The sequence below is a fragment of the Pseudoliparis swirei genome, chromosome 2, assembly GCF_029220125.1.
Source record: "Pseudoliparis swirei isolate HS2019 ecotype Mariana Trench chromosome 2, NWPU_hadal_v1, whole genome shotgun sequence".
NCBI lineage: Eukaryota > Metazoa > Chordata > Actinopteri > Perciformes > Liparidae > Pseudoliparis > Pseudoliparis swirei.
Genome location: NC_079389.1, coordinates 15206502 through 15220786, shown reverse-complemented (window position 1 = coordinate 15220786; position 14285 = coordinate 15206502). Strand labels below are relative to the sequence as shown.

Sequence of the window (14285 nt, the reverse complement as noted above, 5' to 3'; positions counted from 1 at the left end):
AAAAATGCACATGGTTACAACTGGTTTTTTATTTATTCATTTTTTTTGCATTAGTTCCCTTTTCTTTAGGTGAAATAGATTGCCATTATCGACATGCCCACGGCGAAGTGCCTTCCTCTTCTACACGCATACCAGCACAAGGATACGAGCGTGGTCTGCTTCCCCACCAGTGGCCTCAGTTTAGATTCCTGAGTTTAATTGCTTTAATTTGAGCAGATTAGATTGTAAGGGTTTTACAGTTTTAAGATTGTGAAAACTAATTATTTGTATTCCCTTATTGTGTTCAGTAATTTTCATTTGTCCATTAATATTATTTCCACCCGAGCAGCTTGATTGGATTTTTTTTATTTTTGCAAAATGTTAAATGTTTCTGATCCTTTAGGGGAATTACATTTATTTTCACTCAAACCAAATTTACAGTTAATCAGTATTGAATTTAGATTGTATCTATTGCCTCCACACGGCTCTCAACAAAGCAGTGGCTGAGCCGGGGGCTTGCTAACGGTGAAAAAAACTACATCGGTGCTGAAGGAACTCACCGTTTTTACCCATGGCAGAATCTATGGGCTACACATATGCAGTGAAATGGATTTCAGCGGTTACAATATGAATGCGCTGCAGCGCTGCGGTCATTAGCTCGCCAGCGGTGCTCACACACTAGGACTCACATGCACCTCCGTGCACTCAAAGGCACACAGAGGATGGACAACACACACACAGTAGTAGCCAATACTCCACTAAATCTTAACATAGAGAAATATCCTGTAGAAATAACCTTTTAAGAGGTCATAGTTTGACAAATTCTGTCCAACATAAATATAATTTAATTTCAGTGAAATAAAATTATGAAAAAATCCACTTATTATTCTGAACCCATTTCAAAAGCTCTCTCTTGGCATTCATCTTGCAGTTATGTTATGGAATATTTATCACAGCTCCCAGTTAACTGTTCTGTCAGAAGTGAAACAGCTACAGGAGGACTCTGCTTCCAAGATAATGACTCTTTTGTGTGAATAAACACAAGAATTACAGAAAATATTCTGATATGGAAGGTAATAATAAATAAATAATACTCTTGGTGAAAAATAAATAAATATGTACACTACCGTTCAAAAGTTTGGGGTCACTTAGAAATGTCTTTATTTTTCAAAGAAAAGCACTGTTTTTTCAATAAAGATAACATTAATCAAAAATACACTCTATACATTGTTAATGTGGTAAATGACTATTCTAGGTGGAAACGTCTGGTTTCTAATGAAATATCTCCAGAGGTGTATAGAGGCCCATTTCCACCAACTATCACTCCAGTGTTCTAATGGTACATTGTGTTTGCTAATCGCCTTTGAAGACTAATGGATGATTAGAAAACCCGTGCGCAATTATGTTAGCACAGCTGAAAACAGTTATGCTGGTGATATAAGCTATACAACTGGCCTTCCTTTGAGCTTGAAGTTTGAAGAACAAAATTAATACTTCAAATATGAATCATTATTTCTAACCTTGTCAATGTCTTGACTATATTTTCTATTAAATTTTCAATTCATTTGATAAATAAAAGTGAGATTTCATGGAAGATACGAAATTGTCTGGATGACCCCAAACTTTTGAACGGTAGTGTATATATAGAGTTTTGAATAGATTTTGTATTTTTTGTTGCATCCAGCCCAGGGTTAGCAGAGTGCCATCTCTTTGTCCGAGAGAAAGAGAGAGAGATCAATTTCAGAAACCGAGATGTCAAAACAATGTCAGCAACCGCTCAGGCGATGTTTTGGGGAATATATATACGCTCACACACAGCAGTAGGCTATCATTAACCTGTTTGGATTCTACCACTAAACCATCGGTGATATCCTTTCACACTAACAACCATGGGGAAGATTTGCCATCAATTTCACTTTTTTTCTTCTCCAAACGGCTACTCTTGATGCAGCGGAGGAAATCTGAGAGAGCAAAGGTAGAGATCGCCTCATCAGGTATGTGAAATACTCTCCTGGGGAGTTTGACAACATTTGGCACATGAAGTGAAAGCATCAGAGGTTTACATCAAAGTAACTGGTGTGTGTACCGCTGGAGATGTCTGTCTTCTGTTTGGGACGCATGAGTCCTTTAATAGGTGAAGATACAAGTGGACATTAGATAGAGGGTTCTGCAGATGAAGTTATCAATGAAACAATTCTCCAGTACTTGGTGGAAGTGACGCTTTTCACCCTTATCAAGAAAGTATTAAAAAAAAGGAGAAAGAAAATGACTCCTGGGCAAAGTTCTGGACGCTGCTCCTCTTGAATATGAATTGTACTGATTGTACATTACATACTTATGTGTAATTGACTGAGATTTTAAGCTGTGGGAAATATATATTCTTTGTTCCGCTTGGCTCCCAACTGAGGTAATTATTGCATGTGCCCATTCTTTAGATATGTGGTAAGGCAGGCCACAGGCAGCCTTCAATTAAGGACCCAGGAAAAAGGGGTGGGAAGCTCACCTGGGCCTTTTCTTCCTGGGTCGTCAAACACTTCAGAGCAGCTAATGCCAGCCTTGTTGGGGGAGTCATTTGGTAAGCTCTCATTTATTTTTGTGCAGATTCTAAAAATATGATTGTAATATAAGATATGTTATCAGTCGGTGAGGGATGCTAGACTCCAGAAAACTCACTTGCATGTTTTCCAAGTGGGGCAGGGGTCTGTGTTTCACCAATATAGAGGTAGATCTACTATCCCGATGCATGTTTTTATGAAATACTTTTGTCCATGTTCCTTTTCTAAATTAATGTGTTTCTTTTGTTTTCAAACAGTGCTTGAAGGAGCAACCAATGTTTGTCACAGGCCTATTATATGTTGTCATTTTTAAGTTGGTCAATTGCATGTGTTGCACACTTGGACACAGGACATCCAAGCGTGCATGGGTTTAAGAACTGTTTTTGCTGAAAGCACAGAAATATATCACGATCAGTAACGCAACGCAACTGCATGCTGCAGGCTATGTTTAACTTGGAGTATGAAAATGGACAGTGACATACACCAAGACATGTCTAAAAACTTTAACTTTGCGCAAATGTGATGAAGCTCAAATTCATTTCAATCGTTCAATGTCATTGCACACTTAAAATCCCTTAAAGATGAATCTGTGTAAGGGGTTGTAAACTGAAATAAATAGTGTGCCGTTTCCTTTAGTTTACAGCATTACACATTCAACCATGATTAAATCCATGACCAAAGAAATATTATCGTCAAAATAAAATAAGCAGAACAAGCAGAAAGTAAAATAAGCTCTCAAAAAACCCGTCACTTCATAAAAAATTACTTTAGAGAATCAACAATTATAAGTCAGAGACAATGTGTCTATGTGGGTCTCAAAGGGTTAAAACATAATGACGTTCCAGTACATCGAACAATGGCTTCTATAATGTGATGCAAATGTGTGCCTTGTACCTCATTGCTGCATTATCTGTATCATCCAATGTATGCAATGCCACGCAACCCATAGCAGACGTCCTTATGCTGTAGAATTGTTCGGATGTATTATTGCCAATGGTATAAAATCAGTAATTATTAAACACCGTTCTGCTTGAAGATCACAAAGGACTAATGAATGTCGGCAAACAAAACTAACAAAAGATTCATAAAGCATTGCCTGGAAACACTACCTAAAGAAAATGATATGATAACATGAAGCCAAATACACAACTTATGTGTGTGTATATGGGTGAAACTACATGTGGATCCGCAAATAGATGGCTGCCCTAGGGGTCCTTTTGCATTATTAATACAGGTATCTGTAGTTTGGGCTCTTACTCAAATATAATACCATTGCCCCCTGCATGCAATTTCAACATGATTTCTATTCTGCTCGCCCACCCACCAATTAATGTTCTTCATCGTTATTATTCAGGTAGATGTAGAAAAAAGCGAGCAGTCCTCGCCTTTTATTTAAGTTTTAATAATCCTATTCACTCGGTGAAAGGCAAAATCGCTGAACATCAAAGTGGGCTCTGACTAGCCTGGGTCAATAATTCATGTGTTCCCCCAATTTGTCTGTCAATCATGACACTTTGGAAATGTTTCATTTGTCACCGTCTCAAAGCCAAGTTTAAATGAGCTTTTCCGAGGTTATCAACGCTTGAATATTGCTGACCAGTCGAGGAGAGAACAGTTCAGGCTGAGTTATTGTTGTTGGGTTAGTAACATCTGCCAACATGCATCTATGTCAGCTGCCAGTCACAAGGTATTTGAGTAAGTGTGTACTGGTGGTTGGCAGTTAGTTCCAGAAATGGGACTTACAACAATGGTTGCTGTGCGGAGAGGGGGAGCGCTGGGAGCTTTTAAAACAGCTTTTTTCTAAGCTTGGAGCAAAAAGCCAGTGGGCTAGGCTAACACAACACTTTTATTTTTATTTTACCAAAGTTTACAGCCCGAAGAAGTGACAGTGAATACAATAAGCACCCATGAACCTCCCTGTTTGAGATGCCATATTATAATCTCAGTTTGCAACAGCAGTAGCAGAACCTTCCAGCTCTAAACTGCATGCAAGGCAACTCCTTATTCACATAGCTGAATATGAGGAGTATAATGTGTTGTTTACAAGTTGCAGATAATATGGGTTAAAGTTTGAACGCCTTAGTTTCTACATGGATGCCACATGATGATACAGGAGGGGTCGCAATCAAATTGCCTCATGTCACTCATAATCCAGTCAAAAACATGTGATGTGAAGAAACGTATGGTATGGTTGCAGTGGTCGACACAGTTTTCCGATACCGCATAAAAATGTCCAACTGACCAACCTTTTCTGCAATCGAGTGAAGATTGTATCGTCATATTACACATAGTTATATACAAGTATGAAATGAATTATCTGCATTTAACCCATCCTGAGTTATTCATTAGCAGTGGGCTGCTGTGAAGCGCCCTGGAAGCAACTGGGGGATCAGTGACTTGCTCATGGACACTTCGACATGCAACTAATGGGGATAGCCGGGATCGAACCGACTACCCTGCGGTTGCAGGACTACAAGTACTAGCCAATCAGATGCTGAAAAGGGCGGGTAATGACTGTGCAAGAGGTTGGCGTGTGGATGAGGTTACTTCATTTTCCAAAAAGCCTTCTTGCACGTCTATTGCTAGTATGACATTGGTTGTGCAATGTGAAGCAGATTGAGCCACTAAATCAGGTTTTTGTAAGAAAGTAACTTCACACAATCTGAATAAATGAAATTACTTTGAAATAGAACAAGCAACAATGGACGAATATATTCAGAGATTCAACGGGCTTGGTTATAAGTAGATGCAATTCCCCATTTTATTGGACATGTTGATCATACAACATCAATAAGTATGTGCCAAAACATCTTTAATTCAATTAATGTTGTGGTTGTGCTATGCTTAAGTGCTAAAAGAGCTGGCAGAGTTGAGCGCCAATCAACACTTTCACACATTTTGTATTATCAGTTAAAGCTATGAGAGAGTACATCAATAGATGAACATGTTGAGACACTGTTACATTTGTTATATTGAGGCTTTGGCAATGCTGTTATCCGTGTGACATTACATTTTTAAAGCTTGCAGCAACACAGTACGCCTTCTGTTACTTTTGTAAAAAAAGTAACACCTTTTTTCTTTTCAAAGGGTGTAGATGCCTCTCGATCATCCTTATGGTTGAGCTCCACTATGTCCTTAACCCTTGTGTTGCCTTAGGGTCATTTTGACCCGAATCAATATTACACCCTCCTGTTACCTTTATATTTACTAACATATTTTACCCTTTGGGTTCAATTTGACGCCAGCAATTAAAACCTCCAGAAAATTATTAGAATTAATATTGTTTTCCAAGTTTAAGTGTGAGGCACTTTATGTTTGTTTGTTGACTACCGAAAGAACACCGACATTAAACATTGAATGGGGTCAAATTAATCTTAAGGCGGGGGGAGGGTGTAATATTGATTCGGGTCAAAATGACCCTAAGGCAACACAAGGGTTAAACACCCCTGAGCCAGTCTATTCCATCTAATCTATACCCGAGTGGTTTTAAGATTTGCCTCATGTATTTGCTTAGCAATAAATGCTTGGCTGTAGGTGATAGATGATGTTTTCTGATCGCTTAAGCAGCCGCAAATAATAATTTAAATCTCCATTAGGTAAACTTTCCAGAGAAAGTGCTATCTCTTACTCTCTGCAGATATAAACTTTCCTCAGACAACTTTACGAGTTTTCAGGTTTTAAATGCAGTAATTGTTGTATGCTTATAAATCGGAACATAACCTACTCTATCAAGAAGTAAAGTGGAGAAAACACTCAATATCTCAATTTACCTTTTTTTCAGTGCTTTCGCTCTGAAAGGCTTACTGGTAGGAAACCAATCATTACAGTTACCATACTAGTGAAGAGTGTCCTCCCTCCCCTCTCTTACTGGTAAGACACCAATATTTAGTTTTCACATTCGTGGGAGTCCCTCCAGAGTGATGGTTTTGTCTAACTATCCGTCTGTAGCACCTGTATGGCTCCTCTCCAGCCTGAAGAAGGCCATGACCTTTGCCCCGCCTTGTCTTGGCCTCGAGCACCTGAGGGAGGGCCTCTCGGAGAGCCCGTCCATGAACTGCGGCATTATGCCTTGCACAGTAAGGCCGCTAGATTGGCCCAGGTGGAACACCTGAGGGGTGAGTTTGACCTCCCCATTCAGGGCTGTCGGATCCAGCACAACCTACCTCTTTCAATCCCCGGGGCTCTCCTCAAGAGGACTAGGTCTGGCGTGCTGGCTTCTAGAGTGGATCTGCTGACCGCAGAACTGGCTCAGAGGAACCAGGGCGCAGATTCCCTCTCCTCTCACAAGCCTCCATCGGGGGAGTAGCGGCTTCATCGAGAGGCGGAGCATAGCATCTGGGGTTTCTTTGGCAGGGCAGAGGCGGATCTCTTGCCCCCACTGGTTCTCCTTGAGGGATAGTACCGATCCTCTTGGTCAAGATGCCCTGGCTCACACGTGGTCAAAGGGTCTTCTTTACGCTCCCCCCCCCACCCCCCATTTTCTCTGATCTTGCCAACTACTTCTCAGGGTTCTTCAACAGGGCCACAGACATTCGCTGGTGGCCCCCTTATGTCCAGCCAGGACTTGGTTCTCCCTGTTATACATAATCTGCTGTGGGACGCCATGGCGACTCCCCATCAAGAGGGACCTCCTATTGCAGCTAGGGGGTGGGATCTGGCATCCCAATGCCAGCCACGTTCAACTCGGGGTCTGGCCGCTTGAGGGCCCGAGTGGCTGCAGAGGGGCTACACAGAATCATTTGGAAGGACTATTCTTAATGCCAGAGTGACATTTACCTGTCAACAGTACGAATGCAGATGGAAGTTATTTCCCGACTGGAGGAACCCAATACATTGCTGTCACAGGCTGGTGTCCCTCTTCTTAAAAAGGGGCTGAGCTACTGTGACCCCTGAGCCCCCTGAGGACTCCTCCAGGGCACTTGCCCGTGGTACTGGACAACCTATGCTCGCCTCCCTTCGATCCCTTGGCAGAGGCAGAGCTGTGATGGCTGTCAGCAAAGACTGTTTTCATTCTTACCATCACTTGACAGAGCGAGTAGGCAAGCTACACGCCCTGTCGGTCAGTGAGTCATGTCTGAGGTGGAACTCCGGTGGCTCGGGTGTCACACTGTGATCTAATGCAGTGTTTCTCCCAAAAATGCTGGCACGCTGGTGTCTCAACCAGCCTATCCAGGTTGGACAACTGGACCCCCACCATAACTGTTATGGTGGATCGTCCGTGCTCTGCCATCCAGAGCAAGGGGCCGCTCTACCAAGAGTGTTCTCACGGCAGGGGCGACCCTGAGAGGTGTGCCTCAGGAGCATCACCGAGCACATTCACCAGAGACTAAAGTCTGAACGTTGCCACCCTCCACCCACTGGAGGTGGTTCTTCGTCCAAATTCCTCTGTTTGAGTCATACGAGATAGGTTCCTTGCGATTCCTCATGACACTATTGGTATAAGTCATCCAGTGCTAAGCACCGCCTCTGGTGATCAGGAAGGATGAAATAGAACAATGTTACATATGTAACTACGGTTTTATGAATCTTGGATGACCGCCAGAGTTTCTGGTCATTCGGAATCTCGTGATTTTTACGAGAAGATTCCTAGGACTGATCTCAGGATGACGCCGGAAATTATACCCAGCTGGGGGTCATCCGAGGTCACAGGTGACTTTGTAGTTATTAAGACTCGAAATGCGTGTGCACGAGACGAAAGATATCCAGTGCTAAAACCGCCTCTGTCATCCAGGATTCATAGAACCGTAGTTACATACGAACCACATGCATAGCTGCAATGAGTAGTGTCTTTTACTTAAAAAACAATTAATTCATACCATTAGCAGTTTCAAATCCTTAACACAAAGATTGTCAGCCAAATGCACACGGAAGATTTCTCATCCATTCATATTTTAAAAACAATTTTGCATTGGCTTTTTTTGGAAACCGCAAGGATGACAGTTTGACAGTATGTTTTTATTTGGTTCAGCTCAACTCAAAATACCATTAATTAACTGCATGCAAATAATGATCTCATCATGTCTGTAACTGCTTTTTAGCTGTGACATCGTGAAGCGTACTGTCCTACATCGTGATGCCTTTAGGTCTTAACTATGTCACTGCAATGCGGTGAAAAAAAAGAACACATTTACAGGATTTTGCATCACTTAACAACTTGACCCTGACACTGCGACTGTGAGAATAACTCGGCGTGCTTGAAAACAAATCCGATCAGCCAATTAAGTAAGCAAGAGTGAACACATTGTAAACATTCTCTAACAATAAATCCACTGCAGATGATTTCATAAGCCTTTTTCCTCAAACCCGCTAAAGCTTACATTCTTAGTTGTCCTGTCAACACTCATTACACTCTTCTGTTGGCTAATACATTTGGACCCTCCACTGCCTTCCTGATAAACACGCACATGATCCATTGTGACAGAATAATAAAACACAGGCAAAAAAGGGGCAATTAGGTTTATAATCTATGAAGATGAGCAATTAATGCCTGCAGGAAGCTGTGATTCTGACTTTTAATCAGGCCAATGTTTTCTGTGCCCATAAACTTGGTGATGGGTCCTCATGAATAATCCATGCTTCGTTAACGCTGCTGTTCCTATCAGCCAACATGAGGATATGGCTGAGCACAATGGATCACATTACACCCGATAGTTCATGCATCACATTGCTACTGGCGTTACGTGTCCGGACCAGAGCACTGATGGCTTAACTCTGGCCTTGATGATTTGCATTGCTACTTGTAGAACTGGTCTAATTGAGGAAGACATCATTAAAGGAATAGTTTAACATGATGGAAAATATCCATATTATCTGTCTTGCAAAGGCTTAAATGAAAATATCAATACCACTTTAATTTCCCTCTTTATTTTCACCCAAAGGACGTGGTTAGCTTAGTTTAGCATAAACAGTGTAAGGGTGAAGGCTTGCCTGGCTCCGTCCAAAACTAATAAATGCAAGAAAGCCTTTTTCCCGAAATGTAAAAAACATGAATTTATTGTCTGGAAGGCCGAATTGACCAACCAAGAAAAACTCCAGGCTGGCCACATTTCACTACTAACACAAACTCTTGTGTGGGATGAATATTTTAATGTTGGTCTGTTTAACCTTCCATTGGAAACTCAGGATAGTACCTTCAGCGCTGACACAGGTCACATTCTGGGCCGCCGTTCCAGGACCACAAGAGTGATTAGTGGGAATGCATCCTCCTGCTTGTTGGACCTGCCACAGGTAGCATGCAGGATCATCACAGGGGATGAAATCCACCAGATGAGAGCAGGTCTCCGGAGGACTGCTGGACTCCCACAACACCTGTCTCCTCCTCTGTCTGAAACCTGACAAAAGGAAAAGCTTGTCAGAGAAGAAATTGATATTCCTGAACAAAACTGAACAGAACCTCTCTCAGAAAATCAATATATTACATTACATTACATGTCATTTAGCAGACGCTTTTATCCAAAGCGACTTACAATACAGTATTAAGATGTGGACTTGACTCGACTTTATCTTTGTGATCAATTATTTAGATCTTTCATCAACTATGCTGTAGCCAGCAGCAGCAACTCTGCTAAAAGCAGCCATGGATCACCGATAACCATGGAAATTAAGGATGAATAATAATAGAAATATAGGAGTCGTTGGCAATACCATAAAAAATGTTGCAATTCTTAGTATACCAAGGATTAAATGATGCTTGACAGCTGCGGTTTTGTTAAAATGTTAAATTGCTCACCTTATAAAGCAATGAATAAGATATCTACAAAAGTGCTTCATCTATTAGACTCAATATGAGCACTAGGAGCTGTCCACAGTCTATTAAGTACTCCATCTCCCTTCATCAGTCAGTCTGGTGATTTGAAGTGATGACTGTACCCCGATTCATTATCTCTCAGGCTCCTTCGATTGTCATACCCGCGACAAACTTCATTAAACTAGTCAGTGATACGATCAGGGGTTTGAAAATGCAACTCAAATTATTTAACGTTGTATCTTTAGTATTGTAAGACTGGTTATTAGATCGTCTAGTTGTTAGGATCCATCGTTTTGCACTGACTTTATTATCATTAGCCATATTTTATTAATACATAAGATTCCAAATCAAACCAATTGTCCCATTGGCGTGTACATGAAATAATTTATTCATACCCAAATCCTACCCAACTGACTCCAGATCAGCACGTACACACATGGACACGCCCACATACACACACGCACTCAGAGCTATATTTTATTTATGATAATATACTGTATCTAATTACACAAGGCCATTTTAGGACCTAGGTGAAATAACTGTTTCGGGAAAACTGCTTTTAATGCTGGCATACTAAACATTTGGTGTTACTTTGTAGATTTTACAATACATTTGGCAATGATAGCAATGCTGTTGGACTTTAAAAGCAGTGTATCTGGTTTGGCACGGGCATATTTTGAGTTCTGATATTGGGCTGGTTTTGGGCTGGTTTTGATTGGCCATTGGGCTGGTTTTGTCACACAGACCTGGCAATCCTGGTTACACTGAAACAAAGTGAGGCCCCACGTTCTTTCTTCCTCCGTCATTATATTCCCGGTAACACCGGGTATACAAACGGGATCGCTGTACATCAACACATCTGCTAGCAGACTGTCACGCTCGTAGCTAGCGCTAGCTACGAGCTAGCTTAAACATGGTTATAATGGCTAATTTATTATTTCTTGAATGCAAGACTTGCAATAAACGTTACGGTACTAATCTCAGTTACGACTGCTCATCATCATCGGTCTCCACGTGTTCAGGGGGACCGGTGACGGTCTCCCCGTAGCGCCCAGCCTGACGCTGGTGTGCTCGACACGGGTTCACGCTGTCAAACTTAAATATGAGAGGCTATCGTAAGAGGGAGATAATGAGGCGATGGCACAGCAAAAGGGGAAGGTGCTTATAAAAAGTGAGTGATAAGGGTTCAGTTATGTGGCTCGCAAGCTTTTCAGAGGAACACCTGTCTCTGCAATTACTGAGCCTCACTGTCTGTTCACGACTGCTGCTGCTGTTTCTGTGACTAAATTGGAGGCAACCAGCTGAGGCATACTGGCTCCACACGAGCATCATACTGCAACATCTCTGCAGGTGTAGAGCTGACATGTCCATCATAAGAGCCCATCTCAGCTCAAATTAAATCTTGAATTATTATATCAATAAACTGTAGAAAGGGAAAAAAAAGCGCATAGAAATGGCATTTTGTCCAGGGTAGCAGTCCCTATGCTGAACATACTACAGATCCCACGTGTTAAGATACAATCTAACATCACTTTCAGGTGCAGGCTACTGGTCATGCAGGATCTGCCGGTGTAAAAAATTCAAAGTGGACACAGTGCAGAGTTTTCCCAAAAAAACTGGAGCCGTTCCTTTTTGTTCACGGAGGTAAATGGGGAGCCAGGGTCCTTGATGTATTCACAACACCTTTCAATGCTCAAGGAATATCATATTTGGTGCCACTATCACTACTCATATTGGCAAATTACAATTTACAAATACAACTGAAAACAGAGAAGATCATTTAATTAACGACAGCGTTAATTAAAAAGTTTTAGTCGTAGGCGAAACAGCCTGTTCATCATCTGTTGTGCAAATGGATTGATCTTTAATTTTGAATGTGTTTCAAAGGCAATTATCTTCCTTATATTCAAATAAAAGTTTCGATTTCAATAGTGTTTGTTTATTTATAGTTTGACACCCCTGGTCTAAATGAACTATTCATTTGATTCAAGGTGTTACAGTTTACCACTATTTTCTTACATGATTTACAATTATACATTTGTGGGTAAGGGGGGCAATCGTGAACTGAAATATGAATAGGGTACCCTACAGTAGACAGGAAGAGGAGCTGCACATCTAATTTCTCCTATGACAAAAGTTAAATATATTTTTTTCTAAAATCAAGCCAAACAAATATGAGGTTGCTTTGTTCTAAAGGAAGAAAAGCAGTGATTGTGTCTCATCTTCCATGCCTCAACGTGGTATCATTTTGTAGCTTTCTTTCTCAGTCTAGCAATTTTTGGAAAGCAACCAGCAACATGTGAAGTAAAATGTATTGTTTTATTTAAACTTTTCGTTTGATTTTAGTTGTTAATTGGCTAATGAAATCATATCACACTACAATAGACCTGTGAACCATTAATAGGATCATTTGTCACTCAAGCAGGAAGAGGTTGTCAGCAAATATTCCAATAACATGATCAAAAGATTATTAAGCCAATTACCCGATCTATTACAAATTGCACCATACTTTGATTCACTCTAAAACATTGATTCTCTCAGAGCTGGGCTTTTCATAAAGCATTGTCGCTGAGTGGGCACCTCATCCTCTAATCCACAGCATCACAGAGTGAGCGCTACATATGCTCTTGTGGAACATGCTCCAGCACCTCCTCCAGTAACCGTTGATCGAACTCGGACAGTAGCAGCAGCTTTCTTTTTTCAACCATTCTCATTTTACTGTAGTTTGGCAGAAAGGTTTCACATCCTTTCCCTCTACAGGTGGAACCGTCTCACCCCGGTGTGCCCACTGTATAAATTACATCGCCGAACCATCTACTGGTGTGGGGCGCCAGTTCAGGTGCCTGATCCGAACAGTGTTCCCCGAGTGGGCTCTCGAAGAGCAAAGAGACTGTAGATCGATTGCAGTACTGCCCAGAGCACTTACTGCTGCTCACTTCCAAACCACAAAAAACTATTTGGTGTGGGCATGCCCCTGTGGATATTAATAATTGAAAGGTTTCTTGGTCAGACTAGGTTTATTTCAGAGAAACAAGGGTAACCCAGCGAATCTCAACACTAAAGCCTCCCTCCAGCTACGTGACTTCAAGTAGAGGCATTACTAAAACTATATTTACTAACCTCCCGTGTTCAATTCATTTCCCCACATAGCTGCAGAATGTGATAGGCCAAGATAACGTGAAAATATGTGAAAAGCACGAGGCAATTTGAATTTGTAATTTCTGGAGAGCAAACCCGGAGGCTGCATGAGCATCTTTGACGGTTGGCTCTTTTTTACCTGAACGCTGGGATCCCGCAGGCCCATTAGTTAGAGACGGATTGTAGTTTATTCTGGTGTTGTGGAACATAAAGGCTAAGTGTAAATTCAATAGCAGCAAGGAATTCTCTGCAGCTCAAGGACCACGGGCAACGAAGATCCTAGCAATGCCCCATCACTCAATAATTGTTCATTGTTTCACAGGCAACAGGGCTCACTGCGAGCCATATTCTATCGGTTTCATATTCTATCTGCTGGTGGATGGCCATCAAAAGGCGCTGTGCCACCAGAGAGCCCTGAACAGCAGATGCTGTGTGTTGCACTCCTTGAAATATATTAATGACACTGTCTGTGAGACGAGTTGGCTCATTGCATAGAGACAGTGTGGCCACTGACCTGAGCAATCCACACTTCAGTCACTCCCCGGGGGGCTTTCATGCACATTTACTCATGACAGGGACGAGGTCACGCTGCCCTTTTAGCACAGCACTAACACACTAACAGCTCCTCCACTGACAGAGAGAGACACACACACACACACACACACGGACAAACACCCAGTGTAGCCGTGCTAAATCAGTTGGATATGACACACGCTCACCTGTGGAAAAAGACAAAAACATTCAGACAGCACGACTGTGTGCGGAATACTTGAGCATACGCCCTCGCGCACACACACACACACACACACACACACACACACACACACACACACACACACACACACACACACACACACACACACACA

The 14285-nt window shown here is 41.7% G+C and overlaps 1 protein-coding gene across 3 annotated transcripts in view; it reads right to left on the bottom strand.

The window, feature by feature from the left end:
* Positions 1 to 14285, bottom strand: part of thsd7ba (thrombospondin, type I, domain containing 7Ba) — a 123570-nt gene that overhangs the window by 67856 nt on the left and 41429 nt on the right. For all 3 annotated transcript variants that reach the window (XM_056434718.1, XM_056434712.1, XM_056434705.1), the window contains one exon: positions 9665 to 9865. In XM_056434718.1, coding sequence (XP_056290693.1) covers positions 9665 to 9865 — 201 coding nt within the window. The remainder of the gene's footprint in view (positions 1 to 9664; positions 9866 to 14285) is intronic.